Here is a 24,214-nt window from a genome sequence, read left to right on the forward strand (position 1 = left end):
GACACATATATATTTAACAACAAGTCTCGCACATACTCGTCCACCTTTGTAGAAGATATTTCGCATTTTTCTTTTTCTCAATTTCTTCTCTTTCTCATTTTTCACATATATCTTCTTTACCAAGGTTAAGAAAAGGATCAGTTTCTTTTTTTTACAATGGCCAACCCGTTGTCGTTCGCGAGACACAAAAATTCACTCCGCGAGCGACTTGATAAATTTATCCGGCGGCGCATCGGGCCAAGAATGGCGATGTGATCGATCGGATCACGTCCTTAATTTATCACGCCGATCGTCAGACACGACACCCACATTCGGTCGCGTCGCTGGAATTCCACGAAGGATCGGTCGAGGGGATCCTCCGCGGTCGGGGCCGGACACGACCCGCGGTAATATCCTTGCGAGATCGCGTGTGCGCGGCTGCGCGCGTGTGTGGGCCCCGTGTGTGTGTGTGTGTGTGTGTGTGTGCGCGCACGTGAGTCGCGTGATTCCCGTACGTGTTCGATGGGCATCGGTATCGGTATTTATATCATGCCTTGCGCCGACCGACTCGGGTTCAACTGGGTCAATTAGCTACTATTCATAGTGCGCTTCGATCGCGAGAACTCGTCTGAGTTATGATCAATCGTGAACTTTGTAAGTGGTACCACGCACGTGTATACGTATACGTATACGCCTAGGCACACACGCTCGTGCACGCATAAGTTTACACGCACGTGTACGTGTGCAAACTCGCGTTCGCCAGGCCTGCCGACGTATTAGAGCTGTCAGTTTAGAGCTGATAGTTTCGAAGCTGTTACGATACATACTCAAGTGTATGATTGTAAATTAATAATATCTTTAAGACACAGCTAGATATTTACAAATTTTTGATAAGACTTTTCAAGGTAGTTTAACAAAATTTTTCTAAAATTTAAGAATACGGTTCATAAATCTTTTTCATTCTCATCATGAATACACGTATCATATATAAGAAATAACAAAATAAATTTAACAATCATATTAATTTTTCTAATATTATTTATTATATGATATTATTACTCTCTTATTATTTAAAAAATATAAGTCTATTTTCAACCTCTCCCCCAGGTTCCTTCGTGCATTCCATTCATACAATTCACAAGAATTATGAATGCAAGTCATCTTCTGTATTAAAGATATGTTCTGAACTAAAAATAGTCGCGCAATGACGACGTTGCCGCGGCGAAGAGAATGCATTTGTATGCTGTGACAGTTTAGAATAAACTTTGTCGTTTACCAAGCTGCACCATTTCTTCTTTCCACATTTGGCATCTGGGTCGTTGCGGCGGCGGTTACGTCGCGTCGCTCAGAATCTGTTTGTGAGGCTGCGGCAGTGGACCGAGGTGTACGCGGTCCGCACGCACAAAAATTAAATTAAAGTTTTATAAAGTCGCCGCATGTCTCCCACGCGCACCGCAAAAAGTGAAAGTCCCATATGCCACCTCGTAAATCCCTCTCACGCCTAGTATCCTAATTGCTCGCGCCAGCGTTATGTAATTATCGATAGCACTGCGGTTGTAGTACCGCTGTTAGTATTAGGTAATTGAAGTGAATGTGTTGATATAATACGATAAATATCGAACGATCAATCGTCCTTAACCCTTAATAAACGTGTCAGTGTAAATGCTTACAGTCACGCAATACGTCTCCTTTTCTCACGTAATATTCTTATTGAAGAAATTTCAGATCAGGTGTGCCGAAGAGCTTCAAGTTTTGCATCGAAATGTTTCAATAAAATGTCATTTTATGATGTTAACAATAATTTTAAAAATAATCTCATGATTTTAACATATGTGTCGCGATATTTTTCTTCTATCTAATTATGTCAAAAGAAAAAAAATTGTTATGACCAGCCCAGCGCCAACGAACCTAGTGGTTTGGATAGTAACCGTTGTTCGGCCAGATGCTTTCATACACGCGAGGGGGACATCAGCTGTTCGCGTCGCGAATTCTTCGGGGGCGTAAATGTGACTTTGCAGTTAGGACGGCCCGCCGGCTGGCCGGTTCCGTCAGTTCCGTGCCATTCCTCTTCCCGCTTTTGGCATGTGGGTCGCCGCATCGCGCATCGCAATGTCTCCTGTCCGGCTGCATTGCGCCGCGACATGTTTATGGGAGTCTCGATTCGAGCAACGGTCAGAGCTCCACTGACTCACCGTACGAAACCTAACGTCGTTCGAGAATCACGTTTCTAACAAGTAAAATATACGCAGGCGTGTACACACCAGAATATACACGTATACATCACGCACAACGGCTACGGCCGACAAATCAAATGGGAGGCGCGGGAGCGCGTTCGCCGGTATTAATTTATCACGACGATTAAACGGCCCCGAGTCTGCCCTGAGAATTAAGGCTGCATTTCGACCCCCTTAGCGAGGTGCTCCGCCCTGGAATCGGCGCGATTCTCGAGCGTGCGGTTTAAAACTTTTCCAACAGTGCCTTCTTTTTCGTTTCCGAACACCTAATTAAAGGCATCGCGGATTATCGTTGAGCTGCGGCGTCGGATTTTATGGAGGAAAATTTGTCGAGAACTTTGGCAAGCTAATCGTTACCTCTCGCACGGCTAAGTGTGTCGTGAATTTATTGTTAGCAATAATGAAAGAATTGTTAACTTGGAAACATTTTAATCATGACTGCGTCGTGGCGTGAATAAATCGCGAATAAATGCGCATATTACATGAACAATTGGATTTTGTTCGTATTATGGTGCAGAACAGATCGGAACTATTAATAAAAAATTTGAATAAGTATAACATTATTATAACACATTCGAATTCGAGTCTCAATTATCTTAGCAATTAATTCAAGACATTCTTTTCAGGTATGTAACTAATGATTTTAGAATAATTTCAAACATTAATATTTGACACGGTTTTTCAATGTTCATATGGTTCATATCGAAAAGACGTTATATATTGCCAGTTACGGTCGATTTAAAGAAATTACTTGAATTGTTATTCTATACTGGCGAAAGAAATGTATTATTCTGTTATTAATATTTGAATTACAGAAAAGATCAGCGCCAAATATAGCTATGGCGAGTTTATGCGAATATGTATGGGAGTAAACAAAGAATGGGCCAGATAAAAATAATCTGAGGTAGCCGCGCCGTATTATCTGTGCAAACTGCAAACTCAGAAATTCCTGGCGCTATGCGTCAGCGGCAGAAGAATGTCAACCCTTGACACTGCCTCGTGCCAGTCGCTCGTGACGCTTGCTCCCGCGAGGGTTGCGATGACGCCAACGAGACGCGACGATATCTTACAGGCTTGTTTGTCTCATAATTACGAAATCGATGATAAATCCGTCGCGGCGAACGCGGAGTAAACAATCGGATGCATCATGCAAACGAGCGCACGAGCGAGCGCTTAAACGCGCGCAATTGCGCCATCGCGGCTCGATCGTACCAAAAAAAAATTATTGCGTCTCACGATCCGTGATACACGAACGTCACGCGATCATATTCGCGAATACGATTTGTTTACGCCTAATCACCCGCTGGGTGAAACGATACCGGCCGTGCTATTCTTTTGCGAAATTTGATTTCTCCGCCAGCGCAGCGAATTTCTGACACAATGGCGTAAATATGTTTATCCGTGGACAGCGCAGCGCACGCATTAAACTGCGTATTTAAGTGCGTCAAGTATCTTTTCGCAAACTGCGACGGTATTCGCGAAACTGCGACTGCAAATAAATTCAGCAGCATTTTCAGTTAAATTGTCGAGTAAAAATTCGCTAGAATAATACGGCATCGAGAATTGTGATTATCAAGTATATATAACCAAATCTGTGGGCGTTGGATTGTATTTTACGTTGCACTTTAATGCGGTAGTTTAATTTTATTTCACTGCGGAGAAGGTTATTAAAATAATTGCGAATGAGTTATCGAGTGGTACTCTAGCGGAATTGCGAAGCTTCATCGAAAATTCATCAATTATATCGTAACATTATTATGAAGGTCGCATCCATCGTTTGCGGAGATATTAGATTTGTGAATGTCATTATGCGACATTGTGTGACAAATGCCATTGCAGAACGTCGTACTGTTTATCGTGAAAACATCGCTTTTCCATAAATGTCATTTCATTTCCGCTAGGCATCAAATAACTACCATCACTCAATCAAATTACAAAATAAAAAATTAAAAACTGCACAGTGATGATCAAATACAATTGCAGAAAATAAATCAAATCTATCTTCTATTTATTACTGCTAAAATATCGTAATAAAAAATATATATAGAAATAAATGTTCAAGATCATAATTAAAAATTATATAATAATGATCAATTTTGTCATTGATAATTATTTATTTTTATGTCATATAGTTTTCAGACATTCTATTTAACCGTTAATTTTTACAGAAATTATATTTTTATTAAAATAGATCTGTTCAGATATCTCTCTTTGTTGCATTATTGCTCTAAATATCTTATAAATATTTTCTCTCCAATCTTTCGTTTAATTATTTTTAGTTTGAACCCGCACGATAGTTCGTGATTAAGCTGCGGTTTAACCTCAGAATTCCACCTTGCCTCCGATAAAATAAACTTTTCCCACGATCACGACGATGTCACATTTAAAACTGGATCCGTGTAGCAGTATCGAAGTGTCCGCCGTGAATTTTGATATGCGTTTACGTAATAGTCGAGGTGCTCGAAACGCGCGGACGTTATATCGGCATATGGAAGGATCTCCCATCGCAGGATCGTCGATGTCGATATTAAACGAAGGACGAGCGTTTTTATTCGCAACCGGATTATAATTACGCCCACGTACCGCAGCGGTATGACATAAGATTGTCCTTTTAGATACGGGTGACTTCACTCGCGATTATTGCGCCGCGAGCAAACTAATTATCGTGATTTTTGCGCGGCTCGCCGCGGCAAGATGATACGGATCGATGGGCGTTCACTCCTACGTGAAAATACGAGCGCGCACAGACTATTTTCCGCGATTTTTCCAACGCAATGCTTTTTTAATCAGACGCGCACAACGCTATGCCCGACAAATGCAGTACTGTTCTCATGACTCATTTTTTGTCGCATTTTTTCAGTTTTATTCAGTTTATTATTTTTTTTTTTTCAGAATTATTAATTTAAAACGAGTTTGATTACTCGTAATAATTATGGCATATTGGTCCAAAATACCGTACGTTTTAATTCTACAATAAGCATCTTGATCTTGATCATATTTTTATTTAAATATATCCATAGTAACTGATATACAACAGCATACGTGCAAACTTGGAAATTTAAATACGTGCTATTAAAAAAGAAGCAATATATATAGCTTTTCAAGTAAAGCTTAAAATGATCCGCCATACACCTGAGAAAAAGTATAAGTAATATAAAATTTGCATAAAATCGTAATAATAACGACGAATATACTCGCGTTCGCGCGAAGTGACTAACGGGGATCTAAGAGAATATTTTATCCCGTCAAAAGGTCCCGTTTGCGAAATTCATGGGATTTTACCGTTTAAGCCGGAGTTATTGCAAAATTTTCAATTCCCGGCCGGCGCGCGGTGCGGCGATCCCGGCTCGGGAATGTTGCGACATTATTGCCCGATGGAGCGTGTAGCGCTCGAGCGACGCGGGAACAAAATGTCGAGCACACACCGAGAGCTGAGATAAGATAAAGGCTATAAACCGCGCGTTCTCGTAGACGAAATAAATCGCAAAAGGTGTAAATCAGGCGATCGTGAGACTGTTTGTTCGATTAACGCGCGCCGGGGCCTCCTCCCCCTGTTTACCTTTCATGTCTCCGTTGGGGCACCGTCGGCACATCCGTGACCGCGCTGAGCGACGAATTCCTCCTCTCCACGGCAACGGCGAAATGTCCCGTCTCGCTGTCACACGAACGTGAGGAATCCGACGCGACTCATGGCTACCAGCCAACTCCTAATCTCTCACCCACACAATCATGGTAGCGCGATCGATCGATCGCGCCGCGGACGTGCGGACTACCAGGCGCCTCTAATTACGCGATCTACGCCCAGATCCGGAGATGATCGATCTTGAACGTCCCCTCGCCACCGAAGACTCTGCTTTCGCACGTCAAAATCCCACGGATGATCGGCGAATCGCGTAGAGAGTACGTAGTTTTACGGAGTACTGTTGACACGTCGGAGCAATAAAGCGGAATGTTATTGACTCTCGGTGATCATGACAAATTGACAGATTCGCGCGTATCAATATTTTTGCGCCGCGTCAAACTTTATCGATCGCGACTCGGCTGGTCGTCTTCGGTCAACGACACCCGTCATGCGCGCGATTAGAAACAAGAGCATCAACACCGTATACACACTGTATTTATTTCAAGTTTGTATCTCGTCCGAGTTATGTCTATAATAGTTAAGTATCATCAATCAGCTATTCAAAAATGATCCATTCGTACTTGTCGCTCACCGTTATAAATTATCTTTTCGAAAAATGTCATACACTCTCGCACGCTTCCACAATTTTTCCACTATCGTCGCGTTCCCACGACATTCAAAGTCCTTTTCAATCACCGTTCATAAAGTGCTATCGATGATGCTACTGCACTTGCGGGCATCGATCGGGCCACTAGTCTTCCGCCTCGACGTGGCACCGGGATGTTTTATTTCGCAAAGTCTTGTCCCGTTCGCACCCTGGGTCACGAATAAAAGCGCGTGCGATTTGGCGCGCGTGAAACGCACGCAACTCGAAGTGCCATGCGATTCGGAGAGCAACGAGCGATGAATGACGAGCGATTCGTGCACGAGCAATCGTAATTCGGAGCGAACGTAGTGACTCTTTAGCCGGTCGGCTCTCAACTAGCGGTCGTCGGCGCGTAGCAGCGATATAGAAGAGAGGCTCGGCACACGAAGAACAACTCTACCAAGCGTGCGGCTGAGAGAGGGAAGAGGTCGGTGGAGAAGCAGAGGAAGAGGTGGCGAAAGAAAGAGAGAGAGAGAGAGAAAGAGAGAAGAAGTCGTACCCGAGGGGCAGCTGGTCCCAGAAGAGGGGAAGAGTCGAACGTACGAATGCACGAAGAAGAGCGTGTGCACGGTGAGAGGCACGAGTGTCCGTACGAGAAGGGGAACGAGAGGAACGGTAACGGGGAGAGATGCAACCGATGCATTTCACGGGTGCATGCCCTGCACTCGACTTCGCTACGCGCGGCCGGGTAGTACGAGAATAAGACGGATACCCCCGGATGCATGATGCAGTGACCGATGTCGCGTTGTCGCGGCATTGCATCAGATGATGCTTTATTGTCGCTTCCATTATATACTTTGTAAATTCATTTCAATACGTTTATTCAGTAAATATCTTCGTTAAAATTGAACATTTCCTTCACTATAAAATTTGTAATATTATCATAGAAGAGCTTTACAACACTGTTAAATTCGAAGTGTCAAATTATACTCAATTTAAATAGTTTTTAGCCATTCTTATAGATCGTCACTGCTACTTAATATGTTATTAATTTAACTAACAATAAACCAATGGAGTTAAAATAATACTACTTTTGTATACTGTAATACTGCTTTTGTACCTTGAGTTAAATAACATGTTATTTTTAACTTAAGGTATTAATTTAAATTTCAACCTTTAATATTTAACAGTTTAATATTTGACAGTATAAAAACAACAGTGGCTGTTTGGGGTAGAAAAAAAATACCGAACGAAGAATTTTGCTGACTCGAGAGAAAATTTAAAAATACATTTATTTTTGAACACATTAAAAATAACCTAGTTATAATTTGTTAATAAAAAATATATGCAACAAACCCGAATAAATCTGAAAAATAAATGGACAATATATAGAATTATTTTAAAAATACTTGTTATTTTTATCTTTATATTAAATAAAAATCTCTCGTAATCCGTAATTAGCCAATAAATTGTAATCTTTGAAAGAGAAGCGAGTGACGTATAAATAACGCAATATCTCCGAATACAAAGCAAATGCGGGAAAATCCCCTAACGTCGAAAGCTAAAAGGGGTGACAAGCCTGAATGCGCGTGGCTTACGATCGCCCGAAATACACGTCTAATAATTTTCGCGCCGCAACACACAGCATCTTTCAGCGTTGCTAACGCCCGCAGAAAACAAATGCGAAGAAAAGGTTCCTGTACCGAGAAAGATCTGAGACGATCGTTGTGTTTCTCTAAAGCGCGTTTACTGGGTCACGCGAGATTCCGAAAAAGATTTCTCCAGACCATCGCTATCCGCGAGATTTGACGCCTCTCGTAATGGATCTTCGAAGACGCGCGTCAACAAGTATAAATTATATTGGATATAGCTTCGCAGTTCTGCGTATTACGAACTCTGGTGTAGCGCGGAAAAAAAACTGATGCCAAGAGCCATTTTAAACATCCATCTTGCGGGATGAATTAAATCGCTTTTCCTCGCGTTTATCGCGCGGGGGATAATTTAACTTTCTTCCCAGCGTATATTATAAACAGTGCTTATTTGAATAATCGCTAGCGATGCCATTGTCCATTGTCACGAGTAAACCCGGGCGACCTTAATGCGCGTGAAGGCATGCGTCAGCGTCGCGCGTAAATTCGCTAACATCCACGAGTGTGAAACGAGGCGACGCCGAACGGCTTAACTCGCGACGATACAGGTAAGATGCATGTATAGCTTCCCCGATGTATTTCGCGTGCTCGTTACGTGGAAAACGCATTGCTAATTCAATCGGCGTCCGAGGAAGCGGACGATCGCGACGGTGCTGAAGCGTCGCCGATCGTGTCTGCGCGAATTTCTCGCTCCATCGGGCCCGGGATGAGCGATAGGGAGCCGGGCCGCGAAGACAGATACCGACCGCGTGGAAAGTGCAACACACATTCGCGCATCCCTTCTCATCTATACCGAGGGATCCGAGACTATTTGCGGCCCACCAACGACGACGGAGGCGCCTTTCGTGGAAGGCGACGTGGTCGGCGTTTTCTTGCCCGTAGAAACTGTGTCTTCGTGTCATCTGTCCGTTTCTACGTTTCCACTTCTCGCGAGCATTCGGAGTTTACGTTTCGTTTTCTTGGTGCGCGGAGATATACGCGGGAATGAGCCTGGCGGAAGACGCCAGCGCGACAGAGGGAAAGAGAGAGGTCTCGGAAGCGCGGTTTAGCGAGAATTTCCATTCTATTACTGGAGAACGCCGGGAAAATGGATGCGCCGGCGACGTGTATTATTTCGCGTGTCGCGACAGTTTTAGTCGGGATTATTTATACGGGCTATGCCTGGCGTAATCAGAACTCGGCGAGTGCGTATATATCCCTTTAAGTTCCTGTACGATCTGGAGTTCGATTTCCATACTTTGCAAATTCAAACTTATATGAACGCGTCGGAGATATTCTCAAATTTCCTTTTCTTTTACGTATAAAAATACACGGAGCTTCAAAATCCACTACGTTACGTATTGAAAAATGCATGTTACGTATTAAAGAAGCAAGAAATCAAGATTTACTTCACATGATTTTTTTCGTTCTACAACATTTTTGTCATAATTTTCAAACGTTCCATTGACTAAAACTAGAGTTTCTTCAATACGAGTTCTCACAGTCTTTCTTATCGCGACGCGTATCCGCGCGTCAGATACGTGCATCGGCGTTTTGCGTCAGCGGCGGAATCAATTCCGTCCGCGTACGCGACCGAGGTTAATCGCCCCGCGTATTTTGTCAGCCGCGCGCGCTCAAAGACGCTGCGGCCGGCGTTCCTGTCACGCGGAAAATCTATCCCCGCGAATCTCCCGCGGCCCACCTACGAAGATCCGAGTAACAAAGACGGAAATTCGTGGAAGCGGCTGGCTACTGTGCGCGCACGCACTTAAGCCTACCAGTCCTTTGTGACCCCCTCTCTTTTACCCGCTCCCGGCTATATTCATCGATTCCATTAAAACAGATGATTTCGCCTCTCATCGTCATCGCGAATCTTTGTGCTCGGCGTAAGAGAGAGAGGAGGCGACGCACGCACGGGTTTATCCAGGTGCCACGGTACAGCGCGCTGGGCACACTCTCCAAAGTTGGCTCGCCCCCAACAGATGTGTCAAAGACCCCTTTGCTTTCGGCGAGATCTATGCAGGCAACCCCGCGGGACTATTCCTGGCGCGTCGCCAAAACCTTAGATGGCCGATTCGCGGGATTCGCAGATCCATTAGGACACGGACGTCGATTTAGGATTCGGTGTACACGCGTCTCTGTTCAAAATTCTTAGACTAGAGCTAATGTACGAAAAAGAAACACGCACCTCGCTCATATAGATCGCGTCTTAGTACACAAATTTATTCTACGCGATTCCTCCGAATAAAGCTGCTCTATCGCATCGGAGTTAATTACATTTGTCTCGCGGGCATTATTACGTTTGATTCGTTTATCGATGCAAGTTATACAAGCATGTAACATGCATTTAACATGAGATATCACATTATATATACATATTTGATAACTCTATCTGTTTTATGTTTGTTCGCTTAACAGCCTTGCGAAACCGACGGAAATTACTTTAAATATTGTGTGCAATACACGACTTTATATCATACATTCTGTAAATGTGCTTATCAATCGAATCAATTAAGAGATCTGGAATCGCCATCGGAATTTATTTCGGGAAATGTCTGAGTAGGAAATGACATTATCAGAGACGGTGATCTAAGCAGACGCACTTACGTAATTACGTTATCGGACGCCAGACGGGCTGACAGCCGTCCGTCGAGCGCGAAATCGGCTTCCCTGTCTCGAGAATACACGATGGCACACGCCTCAAATAGCCGTCGGGGCGCACATCTTTGGCCCGCGGCTTCCCGAAAATACACGCGGGTAAATTATATCCTTCCCGGTAGAATCGGGCAGTTACCAACGCCGTCGGAGCTATCGCGTCTTTCGCGACGCTTGCCTTCCGTCGTACGTCGCGGACTCGAGAGCGCCGCGGTTGCGGGGCACCGAGGGAAGACCCCGCCGCGACGCGATCGGAGCTTCGGTACGCAGCGACGACGGTGGTATCCCGCGAATTCCAGGCGCGGAAATACCTGCTCCGAAGCGATTTCCTAGCTTCGGCCATCTACGGATTTGGCAGCACTCCAGGCTATTGCTCCCTGAAAAACGGAGGGGACTAGCTTTACGGAGAACCTCGCCGAACGTTCCATCGCGCCTGTGTCAGCTAGAATTAGTGTGCGTCCGTAAGACGAGTCGAGACGAGTCAGATGAGTCAGGCGAAATCTTTGATCAGGATGAGTTATTTCTCGGGTTAATCCCCTCCCCCCTCTGCTTGAATCTCGCCGACGAAATTGCAACGGCGCTCGCGTTCGTAATCCAGTCGCCAGTCTAATTGCTAAAATTGCACAGTCTCTCACCAGATGACAGCGAATTATTCAGTGTTATTTCTGGGTTCAATAATCCGCATTCATATCCGGCGTTTAGCCGGAATGTGACTGCCTACGATTCCGAGTATTATTTCCTATATGAAGATCGCGTACAACGCTATCTCGGGTTAAACTAAATGCGGGCCAACGTCCGCGGAATTGAATTCAAGCACGAGCGAAATTATATAGCATGAGCGCGCGAGCGATAATTCGCGTGAATGCGCGCATGATTTGTAAACGTTCTACAATTGTATGGAATCGTTAATAACGCATCTTTCCAGAAATGTAATTAGAAAAATTAAAGTGTCTCTCGGTATTTATGAACAGGCAAACAAATGTACAACCAGAAAGTCTCTCTCTCTCTCTCTCTCTCTCTCTCTCTCTCTCTCTCTCTCTCTCTCTCTCTGTTGTACATTTTAGAATTAATGACAGAAGCGGCAACGCGACACGGCGAGAAACACCAGATAATCCTGCCCACACTGTTAATACTCTTTTGTCCGCGAGGGGTCTTCGCACGGGCGAAGGTTTCCCGAGGGGTGGTTTACATTAATCCGGTTTGCGGAGTAATTCGTTACGACGAATATAGAGGTGTGGCTGGGTCTCGCGCGCGCCACGGCGTCTCCCGAGTCTCGTATAGAGCCGTCCTTCTCAGTATATTTAAGCGCCGCGATTTTTTTCATTTTTCAACCGGCGCTCAATGTCACCGCTCGAAATAACCCTTCGTTGCACGTACTTGGTAAACGTGTAACATGCATGCGTCGCGTTTGCGTGAGCGAATGTAGCCTGCTCTATATGCGCATTTAACTTTCATCAAGTCTACACGACAGTACATATTTGAAATAATATCAATATCTAATTGTTGTAACAATATGTAATAATATATCGTATAATTACACGTTATACTATCTTGTATACAAGTAATTTTATTAGATTAGTTTTATGTTACAACTTTGTATTATAAACTCCGTATAAGAAAGTTATGTAAGTGGATGTTCGAAATCGGAGAGCTAATAAAATTACATCGCTCGCTATAATAAGAAGTAAACTCGGTTATCACGTGCGACGTCTCCCTTCGCGTCGAGGAGGATTAAACGATATCGAAATATTTGGATAGAAGAGAATACCGTAGGAGGATCCTGCCTCCCAATCGCACGTGACGTCAGACAAGTCTCGAGTCGAGGCCAAGTATTTTCAAGACCAGAGTTCGTTTCCACAAGTAGCCTGTAAGACTCACCGTGTCTAGAGGTGTCACGTGACTCTCGAGAGTTTCAAGGGTGCGTTACTCACTTGCGGTCTCGCAAAGAACTGGTGCACCGACCGTCCGAGCACGTTCGCCTTTTTCTCCCGATATCAAAACGACAACGATAATGCGGGATTACTTAGAAGAACCATTCGTCACATAAGAAACTCGATTCTCGCTGACATCAGTTTGATGGATCATTATATCAGAAGAAGGCGGAGACGAAGAAGTACGAAATAAAATAAACCAGTGAGCGTAGTTCATAAAAGAAACACTGAGAGGAAATTATTTCATTTCCTCTGAGCTTACATCTGAGCTTTTGTCTATATTTATTTATCTCTATATAAAAATATTGGAGATAACATAGTCCACAAGTTTTATATAAAACAAACTTATAACACATATCCAAGTAATGAATTTTAAACTCATAGATTAAAAAAGTTTCAAACATGTAATAAATTATACCTCTCTATATATATAATTAAGCTTATACTTATCTCTCTTATTTTTATTACGATCTATGCCTTAAAGTTCTGAAATAATAATTATTAGAGGAAAAGTCGATAGGAAACAGTATGTGAATACCAGAGGATGTTTGAAATAAATTTGATCCATCCAACCACATCTAAAAAAGAGATGTAAAGTCGATACTCGAATCTATCGAAGTTTATTGTTGTCGCTTTTCTGCAATGTCAATTGGTTCTCTCGCTGCGCTTACTTAATTCATTTGCAGCTGTTATCATATATTTTGACAGTTATGTGTATCAAGAAGTTAATAGTGTAAACCTAATAGCATAATGTTAAAGCTAAATAGCGCGCGCGAAGCGTGCGTCTGCGGTGTCTAGTATTATAAATTTTGTTTCAATTTTTTAGCAGGGTTTGTACACCAAGATGGTGAAGTTCAATAAAAAGGCATTTATATAACTTTTTTTAACATGTCAATTTCACAATTTGATAAGTTATCATAGAATTTAATTCTTTCGGACGGTATCGTGCAGTTCGTGGGGCAATCGTGCTTTTCGTATCGCAACTAAGGCTTTAATAATTTGTTGTTGAATATTCGCGGGCTCTCCGCTTCGTCTCTCGTCTACGAGCGAACGTCGCGACAAGTAGAATTAGCGTTCGTGAGAGACTGTAGCGCGCGAATACCGCGAAATGCAGTCGCATAAATTAGCGAGAGCGCGTGCGTCGGACGAAAAAGGGATTGGCTGGCACTTAAGTGCCGGCAAAGTATCCCGCTTGGTCGCGTATAAATCGCCGCCCTCGCCCACCGGGGCGAATTTACATTTTCGCCGGCCGTCGAATAATTTATCCCGGGCGAGATTACTTTGTCGCCGGCGCGAGATCGGCGCGTGCGAACAAAAAGGAAAACGCGGGGAGGCAGCGCGCTGAACGGGGTGGAGAGGAGGGGGACAGGTTGGGGGCAACCTGGGGAAATTATTCGCGAACGATCAAGCCCGTTCACGGGGACGGCTTAATCGGCGATGCCCCGCACGTACCGTGGGAAGCGGCGATTAAACTGTACACAACGGCGAATTTCGCTGGCGCTTCGCCGACCATCAGCTTCGCCGGCCGAACATCAGGGAATTTATGGAGCTTGAATAATAAAAGGAAAATAAGACCCCCGCCCTTGATGGCGCACGGTAGAAATCGCGCTGCGATATCAGTACTTCATGTTACATTGACCTTCGTGTCATCGTGCGCGATGGCCCCTATCTTTTCTCTTATATTAACTCGTTGACCTTTCCGTAAGGAAGTTTCACGCTACCGCAAAAATGGGAAAAGTTTTTCGCCACGACGCGCCAGCATTTTCGCCTCGAAGTCGGCAAGTTTCATCGCCACTTTTTCGCGTGTCATCGCGTGCAAGAAGTTCACGATTTAAAATAATTGCGCGGGCGATGACGGGACCATTATACGGCTGTCGAGCGTTTCTGATGCGCGACGCGCATAAATCCGTCCCGAGTTTCGCATCCCCCTCGCGACTCCTGATTTATACGGGCGGCGCGGCGGCCGACGACGCCGCGAGTCCGGGAGCTTTGATGTTTGTCGAAGGAACGGCCATAAAATAACGCGCCGTTTCGCGGAATCGACGGCGTAACCCAGTTGCGTCCGAATTAAATCTACCAGGCGTCGCAGTTACGTTACGACGGTTATATTTCCGGGTGTGTTTCGACGGTGAGGAAGAAGTCGCGGAACATTTATATGTATATCTGCCTGTACTGTCGGAGATGCCGAAGAAACGAGGAGCAGATGCTCCGCGCGAGCGATTACCGAAATAGACGCGGGCGATATTCGCGTTTGATTTGAGAGAGAAAGAGAGAAGCTCTCGCCCCTCGGCGCTCTTCTCTCTCGACGTCAGGGATCCGCTCGGGTTGCATAATTCTCGCTTGTACGCTTTGAAGCGCCTGCGGCAGATTGATCGGATGAAATCTAACATAGAACTTGGTTGCCGAGCATTCAAGACTGATGTTGAAGACTCGGTAATCTAAACTCGAACTTGGTTATCGTTCCTAAAATTTAGGAACGATCTTCATCACGGCGAGATTCTGCGACAGTAAAATCGCCTCGGCGAAGCATTTAATTCCGGAGAACATTATTCAGTCTGATCGTTATTTCGACGCAATTATGAGAATTCAAGCGCGACACGTCCAAACAAAACGTGAAAATTTCCTCAATTTTATCATCCTACTAATAATAGTCGCAATAATATCGTCCGATTGTTTATGGAAACTTAAACAATCGCGGAGAAACATGCGTCTGGCGAATGAACATTCAGAAACATAAAACCTCACGAATTCGCGAAATCGTTGAAAGTGCGTAACAAACAATTATTTTACTATTACGGAGTATGCAGATCGAAGTAACGATGCTCGGTCCATATTGCGCTCGGCGCAACGCACATACGTCAGACGGCCTAACGCGTTGCACAGTCGCGATAACCCTGTACTTCAGTCATCGGGAACGGCCGGCCACGGTGCACGCTGCTAAATCACGGTCGAATTTATTTACGTCGAGAAATAACGGGCGCGCCGTATCGGTTGCAGAGGAGAGGCCTCTTCACGGCCGACAATCCACGATTCGTTCTCGTAATCGCTCCGCTCATTGAGGGGTCTCTCCCTTCCCACCCCCTTCTTCCCGCGCACCGCGGGTGCTTTTCAGTCCGGCAGCGATTCTTTATGCCTCACGTAATCAGATAGACGTAACGACATCGTTTGTCATTACGAACCAGTTGTAACGACTGCCGAGCGATTGGTACATCGTCCCTCGCCTGCACATCCATATCTCGCCGCGGCTACGAATGCGGCGGCGGCTATGATGGACGTTCCTATTGCCGGCGCGACGGATTATTAACTGCCCTTGCCTTATTAAATTAACCCTTGCTTTATTTATCGAGGACTAGACCGCGGTGCGTTACAGAATAGTAATTAATAGGCGATAATAGCGGTGCGGTACAATATTGCTACAACATCATGTGCCTTCGGTCTGCCCTTCTGCTCTCTTCTCTAATAAATTTTTCTGAGTCAATTACGTAACAGATGGCCGATTAGAATTAACATAATGCGTCATTAACCACAAGAGTAACTTCGACAAGGTCGTTTTGCCGTCGTATAGAAATCTGGTTGAGTCATTGAAGGATCGTAGGTCTGCTATTGAGCGCCCTATCCCGTACTCGTCATCGGCAGAAGACGCGCGCACCGACAAATTCGATCCGCGCATTCCAGTGTTACATAACAAAATAACACTGATGTCATAACGCGCGCGCAGCCGACGCGGACCGCTTATCGAGATATCGTATCACCAGCAAACAGCCGTATGACTAATTGGCCGTGGACGATGCACGCTGCGTGCCATACACAGCGCCGGACCTGTCGGATGTCTTGTATTGGCATCGTCTATACGTTGAACGTCCGTGAACGATAAAAAATCGGCGGTACGCTCGCGATTAGACGTGCGACGAGGGCGAGACGCGTCCAAACAGGCAGATAGCGATTTATCGAGACTGGAGACAGGGGTGTGATCGATCGTCTCATGGTTCACCCGAGTCACGTAGACACTCGGCTGAAACGAGCGATGGTTTTCACATGAAACCGAGATACCAGAGCTCGTTTGTAATCTTTTCATTGAAAACTGTTAAAGGTTTGCAGAAAAAAACAATCGATTACGGCGAGACCTGAGATATGACGAGATACATGATATATCGCTTATCTTATCGCTTTAACGTGAAATTCACCTTGCTATTGAAGAAGCTTGAGAATTTTTAGATAAATCTTGGCGGACATATATAACCCAAGTCTACTTGTCGTAGTTTGAGATAAAATAGCATTTTCATCCTTTTATTATTTTTGGCATCAAACGCAATATTATAATTTTGCGCGCCTTATATAAAAATGATGTAATTGAGAAAAGCTTTCGAATAATTCCAATTTTCCGTTCAATTGATTATTTTTCAAAGTCATTGAAATTTTAAAGCTATCAGTCATTCTTCATCAGTCAAACTTTAAAGAAGATATATCTTCTGACCGAAAGAAGCAACGTGTAATTTTAAACTTTCGACATAAATCTAAATTAAACGGATGAACATTTTGGAGTACTTCCTATACGCGTCGATACAATTTATTTCCATTACGAAAATCAAGAGTCGGGTGAATTATGTGTATGCACATTGTTAAGAATTATAAATCGTCCCTTCACATTCCGGCGAGTAATAAGCGTTGCAGAGAAGGCGCTGCATTATTTTTATCTTCGTAGTCAGCGGCTCTACTCCTCGTTAAAAATACTTTTTCGTCGAGAATTTCTCTACCGTCGTTCGTTGAATATTTCCGAAAATATCGTATCGAGGATGCGACCTCCGTGGTAACTGTAACAGGAAGGGTATGAAAGCGGAAGAGGAGAAACTGGGCGTGAAAAGGTCGTTACGAAGCTGTTGTTACGGACGTAACTAGGCGCCCTAGTTCCTTAGATCTGCTCGCGATTTTACACTAAAGACATATACGCGGAAACTGGGTGAAGGTTTCACCACGTCGCATCGGATTCTCTCGCGATGTATTTCCGCTTGCGCGATTATTACAGCGTGAGAGTCCGATTGCGCTTTATTTCCGGCAAAAGTAGTCCTTCGTCACCTATAACAGCTGAGTCGGACAACCTGTCACCATTAATCTAAATAACTTGGCCTTATTAACATTAGCGCAGTCAATGTAAAATAAATTTTATTCCGCATAGAAAAGTTATAAATAACAAAAATAAAAATATTTGGAGTTAATTTCTCTAATATTCTAACTTATATATAAATAGAAAATATTACTTACATCATATTTCTATCTCATATCTATATAAATAATCTAAATATACTGATAAACACATAAAAATACAATATATTATAATGACATTAAGTTATCACATAAAGCCTGCTCAAATATATTAAGAGAATGTTATTTATAACCTTTTTTTTATTTATGTATCTTTCTAAATATTACAATTAATAAATTATTCATCATTAAAATATTTTTATCAAAACTTTCAAGTTTTTGAATGTACAATGCAGAAGTCTTCGTAAAGCATAAAAATGATTCTATTCATGTTCGAAGCTACCACTACCTGTCGCTCCAGTTTCTATCGACATTCCCAGCACGGTTGGCTAGAAACTTGTAAAGAACCATCATTTTTACGGAACCGATATATTTCCAGTGCCGATGTCACGTTCTCCAAGGTCTTATGAAAACCATTTGTGCGACCTTCCAAGCGGGCTTGCACCCCGAGGAGAATCCGAGGAGCCGAGCCCAGCTGAGAGCCGGGCCGAAGATCAGCCGCGCATAGCAATCAGGCTTCGCGGTGTTTCGCAGATATATAAATGCTCCTCTCTTAGCGCTAGCTCGAGGAGAGTTAATATTTCATGCTATCCTTAATTGGTAACGTGAACACGGGACGCGCCGAAAAAAATTCCTCGGCTAAGTGAATTACTATAAAACGAGACGCTGAGCAAAACTATTTATGGCTCGCGTCCTTCGAAATATCTCCCATCCCGACATCTACGATCATTAATTCACAACAATTCGAAAGATATTATCGTTATTCATATACGGTATTAAATACTCATTAATTTTCATTGTGACGCGAATCCGATTTGGAATTACGAGCGGGGAGAAATTACCTGAGAGAGATTGTCCGATATCTCGGAAACGCCGGGTCAAAGCCGGAATTTCCCTGGGTATAGTCGTTGCCTCGATTCGATACGCAATTACGAGCGCCCGAAGCGAGACAAAACAACGAGTGGACGGGTCGATGATTCCTCGAAACGCTCTATTCGCGCCGTTCGGACGATTAATTACGTCGCGATCATCTGAAGAGACCACTGTGTATCCGCAGCTGTGGCGGATTCTGGGTAAGAGACGAATAGTCTGTCTTGCCCACAGCTCAGGGCGATTATGTTCCTCCGCGATGAGACAGCAAGGGGAAAAAGGAAGACGGCGAGGTGAAGACAAAGAGGTAACAGGAGAAGCGCCCCGACGTCTGGCGTCGTGCCAAGCCGGCTCGGAAAGAAGGCAGAAAGAGCAGCACGTGCTTCCGACATCCCGCGATTTCGTGAATCGTGACTGTTGCCGCGCGACACCGTGCAATTTTAGTCTGCATTCGACTGAAATTATTTTAGTACGTCGCAAAAGAGTGAGAGAGAGAGAGAGGAGAAGAAGAAGAAGAAGAAGAAGAGAAGCTCTCTTTCTTTCTCGTATTATAAATTCGGCCAGCAGACGAAACGGACGACCACCTGACACCCGTGGCCGTTGGCGTGATGCCGCGTCGTGACGCCGGTGGCAACACGTCCAAGGCACACCGGAGGATTAAACCAGTAAATGATCGATTTATGCCATGCCGCTGTTGCTATTGACGCAACGCGTGATTCACGAGGATAAATGAGTCGATTTTTCGGGACGTCTGCCGTTAACGATCGCTGTCAGCTGCGTCGCTGCGCGTAACGCGAAAAACAGATTGTTTTGTAAACTATACACCGCCTGCGGGTGAATTTCTACCCGCATAAAATGTAGAGTCGCTCTACTTACGGAAAATACGGAAGAGGTTGCAAAACTTGAAACCGTTCGCACGGAAAGCCGAGTGAAACTCGGGAAGAATAATGAATGTAATGAAGCTGAGTGTAAACGAGCTAAATGTAATGGATCTCCTAGTCCTTTTCAACAAAAATATTTTTTATAACAATATGTCACCGATAATTGGCGCGTAAAATGGTAAAAATATTGAATATTTTTATAATACATTTCTGAGATAACTAAAATTCGTCAAAATATTCTTAAATAAATATTCTAATCTACAAATTATATTTAATCGCAAAAGAATCGTTAACGAAGATGCATTTCGTCCAGAAAAACTTGATAAAACTGAGAAATGTTTCGTATCTAAAATTTTCTTTGAGCTTTCTCTTCTGAGAATCCAGGCGGCAGCTTTGTCTGTAAGCTGGCTTCTGTAGAATAATAAATAAACAACGTGTCTCTCTCTTCATAAGCAGAAATATAAAATCGTTTTATCTTGAAACTTTTACGGCCGATTTATGTCGTTTCAAATAACGCTAAATAAAATCACACAAGTAGTAAATTCTTAAAATTGCTGGAACTTCAAACAGCTGGAAGAAACTAATTTGCAAATACTGATGTTACTAATATGATTACTTTTTAAATACAAATATATTTTTTCGTTTCTAAATATATAATTCTATTAACAATACGAAAATTATTAAAGCGTGTAATATATTCGAATAATATTCAAAGTTGCCAACTTGTATGCATTTATAATATATGCTTATTATAATAAAATAAATTAGCATTGATCAAACTAATTATAAAAATACGTATGTAGCGAAACTGATAAAAAGCTATAACATTCTTCTTTAAAATATATGAAAAAAATGAACCTTTTCGCTATTCTGTTTTATTTACACCAAATGCACATAAATCTTGTTTCTATTATTATTTATACTCTTTTTATTTTTAAATTATTACATTGTATCTTATTTTCACTTTTCTTCTAAAATTATTACTTATAAAAACATGCATAAAAATGTATAGGATGTATAGGAATGTATCGAGCTCGGATCCGTGAATTTGCTAAGTTTAGATAATTGTGTGAATCAGTCGTCCCTGCGAGAAAAATCGTGATAAAAGAATTAAAACTTCCCTCGGCTCATAAGCTGTCAGAAAAAAAATTCATATTGAAACTTTCGCACGCGAGCTACGCGTGTGGCGCGCGTGATTGAGCTCTGACTGCGAACAGGCCTGTCGGAACACATGGACACCGCCAGTTGAACGGTGACGAAAAGTCGAGGTATTAACGCGACGTAACCCGGCGTAAAATTTTCCGTCCAGATTTTACGTGACGTTGGACACGTCGCGTTGCCGCGGCTTATCCAGCCGCTGCATAGTATATGTCGAGCAAATCTGTTTAATCACGACCGTCGTGAAACAGAGTGGGTCCCTATCTCTGGCCTGCGATTCGTACAATGGAAATGGGAGTGCCGCGGCTCGACACTCTTTCCGCGATCGACGTTAATCCGCTTGCGCATTAACACCGCATATTTCATTACGCAACTATCTTTAGGGCTGTCCGCACATTTCTTCATGGTGACATAAAATGCATTCTAATGTCGTAAGTAAATAAATTGAGAAGAAAAATATAAAATGTCAAATCAACTTATTCCGTTTAATCTCTCGGCTCGGCGATGAAGAAAAAAAATTTCATAATATTTCTAATTTTCCAGAAGGATGACAGTATATATAATATTGAACATCGTCATGTTATTTCGCGGTATGGGAATAATAGGTATCCATCAAATGTGTCACTTTTTTGATACGATGCGACATACAAGCTGAACCCCGCGATCCGTCGACATTCAATAAGAAATTTTATTTTCCGCCTCTTGCACACGCAAGGCGCGTTGCTATAGTCTGATTCCTTGCCGCAGTGAGAAAAACGCGCGTATCTCGCTCGCGCCAGGCGTACTGATGGCGTGACCGGAGGCACATAAATTTACAGTTATAATGGAGCGAACTTATTAAACTTGCAAATTACAGTTATATGTAATACCGAGTTATTAGACAAATCGAAAAATTCCGACCAGTTGCATTTAAATTTTAAATAATAAATCACAATTACGTTAAACCTCGTCTTCCGCTTGATCACGTTGCTATTTTGATTCACAGACTTAATTAAATCAGAGATATAAATTGAATAGAGAATTTCAAATAAATTTCATTCTCTGCTTTCACTAAAACATTTATATCACATTTAAGTATTAATGTACGATCTCCTGAAATCAAATGAATTGTTATAGAAATACGATCTTCTGGATTACTGGGACAGCTGAAGCAAGCTCTCGTCAGTTTTCGTTGGCACGTATTTCTCCATAATGCACATGATATTCATAGCAGATGTAAACGAAGTCCGTCAAATCCGCCAAGAGAGCGTATTGCGCGTGCAGAGGCATTAACCCACGTGTACATAGGGAAAGGACTAATGCCTCGTGTTCAGCAGTCATTAACGTCCTTGGCACGGCGAGTAATTCCAGGTCTTTCTTCAATTTCAAGAGCTAATGCGGGAATAATATTCACCCGGACGCCGTCGGACGAGTGATTAATGGTTCGCGTAATTTTTCATTTTCGCCTAGCCGCACTGATTTACATCTACGCGGATCTTACCTCCTGGCTAAGCGTCACAATGTAACGACGAGATTTATGTCACCAGGATATCGCCGGTGGAATGAAATCATTAAATCCCCGAGATATTTTATTTAGCTCTAGATATAGAACACGATGTATGATGAGTAAAATTTTTTCAGCTTCTTTTTGCCGATCGCCATATATATATACTTATATTTTTACGGAGTTCTCGTGACATAATTAATGACAGTGCGTGAAAGTGGAGCTTTTTAAGGAAAGAAAACACGAAAAGACGAGAGGGGTGTTGGGTTTCAAACTTTCGACAATTCTTGAGGCCTCTAACGTCATGACTGGGTGGTCCATGGGTCTCCAGGAGCAAAACATTCTCTATATATACAACGGTGTCCTATTTAGTCTAGCAAAATATTACTCGAGTCTGTCAGACTAAGAAGAAGGTCAGAAAATTGATCCGAGACGGTTAAAAAAATTAAGCCCAACTGCTATAGGCATTAAACTCTTCCGCGAGACCCCCCTTGGTTACAAACGTAAAACAATACCTCGCTAATGGCATGGCGAGAAGAAGGCATCGGCCGCGGCGCAAATGCGGCGGCAACAATGCACCGGTACCGCAATAACGAACGCATTGTTGGTAGGCGCCGCGACAAAGGGTTCGCATTATAAAACGTATTAACATGTCCGGGCGCACATACGCATCAAGCTCTGCCCCCTTAATAATTTACTTTCTCGGCTCTCGCGACGACCTGATCCGCCGCGTCTACCCACGTGATGTCGCTCGTTACTGCTCCTCCTTCCGGCGTATCCTGGCGCTAACGTGGCCACCGATGCGCCTCGAGAACTCGCGTATTGTATTGTCGTATATGAATAACTGCCTTGCAACACTTGAGTTGGCAGTCGGACCCAGTTGCAAAATAGTCACCAACAGCTCTGCCCGTGGTAAGACTCATTTCCCAGTAAGATCATTTGTCACGTCACGCTATCTACGGATAGTTTTCAGAATTGGCTTGCCACTGCATACACACACGCATTTAATATATTTTATTTTATTTTTTTCAAAGATCGCGAAATTCAGGCTGAGCGTCACTGCCTATAAATCTTGCTGTTAGATTCTCTAATCTCTCTGCTCTAAGCTCTAACTACATATTTCTCTTCGAAGAGCGGTCCTGAAAAATGACGCTGCTTTTTCTAGTCCCATCCTTTTTCGAGGACAAGCAATACATGCGTTCCGACGCGTGCGATCGCTTTGGCGAAGAACCCTTGTGAGATTAAACACATGGCTCTAGGTAGTACTTGGGAAATATGTCGTGAAAATTATGTCGATGATAATCTTACGCAATTAAGATAATGTTTGTCAGGATTTATGTGCAACAACATCACTGTAGCCGAGTCGTAGTTTCGAACAAGTTAGAATTTGTCGAAAGTTTAGGTAGTTTATCTCCCTTAAGAGACTTGGAGGATAACAAAAGGTTAAGCCTCCTTGCCATTCCCAACAGCACCACTTAAATTCCCATTATCTACTTCCAGGACATCTGAATCCTCGGATGTCTCAAGCGATTTAGATCTCATCTAAAATTACTTCCTTTCAGTTCGTGTTAGCTATTTAGTATTATACTCATTCAATCTCGGAGCAATTTAAAGGTATTTTGACTTGCATTAATAAATCTCAAACCGCAAATCATAATTGTTTATTATCTTTCTGATATTTATTCGAGCACTTACCTTCGTACATTTGCGCGTATTGCGGGAATCCGGCAGCTCTCAACCATTTGCAAGCTTCTTGCGCCTCGATTTCTAAAAAAAATTTAAATCAGTCTTAATCAGATTATTCAGTATGTCGTACAAAATGACAATGTCATAAATTAATATTAAAGCAAAGATGATATTTATATATGGATAAACAGGATAAAAATATCTAGTTTTTAAATTTTGCCAATATAATATCAAAATATCTA

The 24,214-nt window shown here is 43.0% G+C and overlaps 1 protein-coding gene across 2 annotated transcripts in view; it reads right to left on the reverse strand.

Moving 5' to 3' along the window:
- The window catches only part of Cv-c (crossveinless c), a 207,842-nt gene that overhangs the window by 25,664 nt on the left and 157,964 nt on the right, over positions 1-24,214 (reverse strand). For both annotated transcript variants that reach the window (XM_071786013.1, XM_071786022.1), the window contains exon 9: positions 23,982-24,053. In XM_071786013.1, coding sequence (XP_071642114.1) covers positions 23,982-24,053 — 72 coding nt within the window. The remainder of the gene's footprint in view (positions 1-23,981; positions 24,054-24,214) is intronic.

The sequence above is a fragment of the Temnothorax longispinosus genome, chromosome 1 (assembly GCF_030848805.1).
Source record: "Temnothorax longispinosus isolate EJ_2023e chromosome 1, Tlon_JGU_v1, whole genome shotgun sequence".
Classification (NCBI taxonomy): domain Eukaryota; kingdom Metazoa; phylum Arthropoda; class Insecta; order Hymenoptera; family Formicidae; genus Temnothorax; species Temnothorax longispinosus.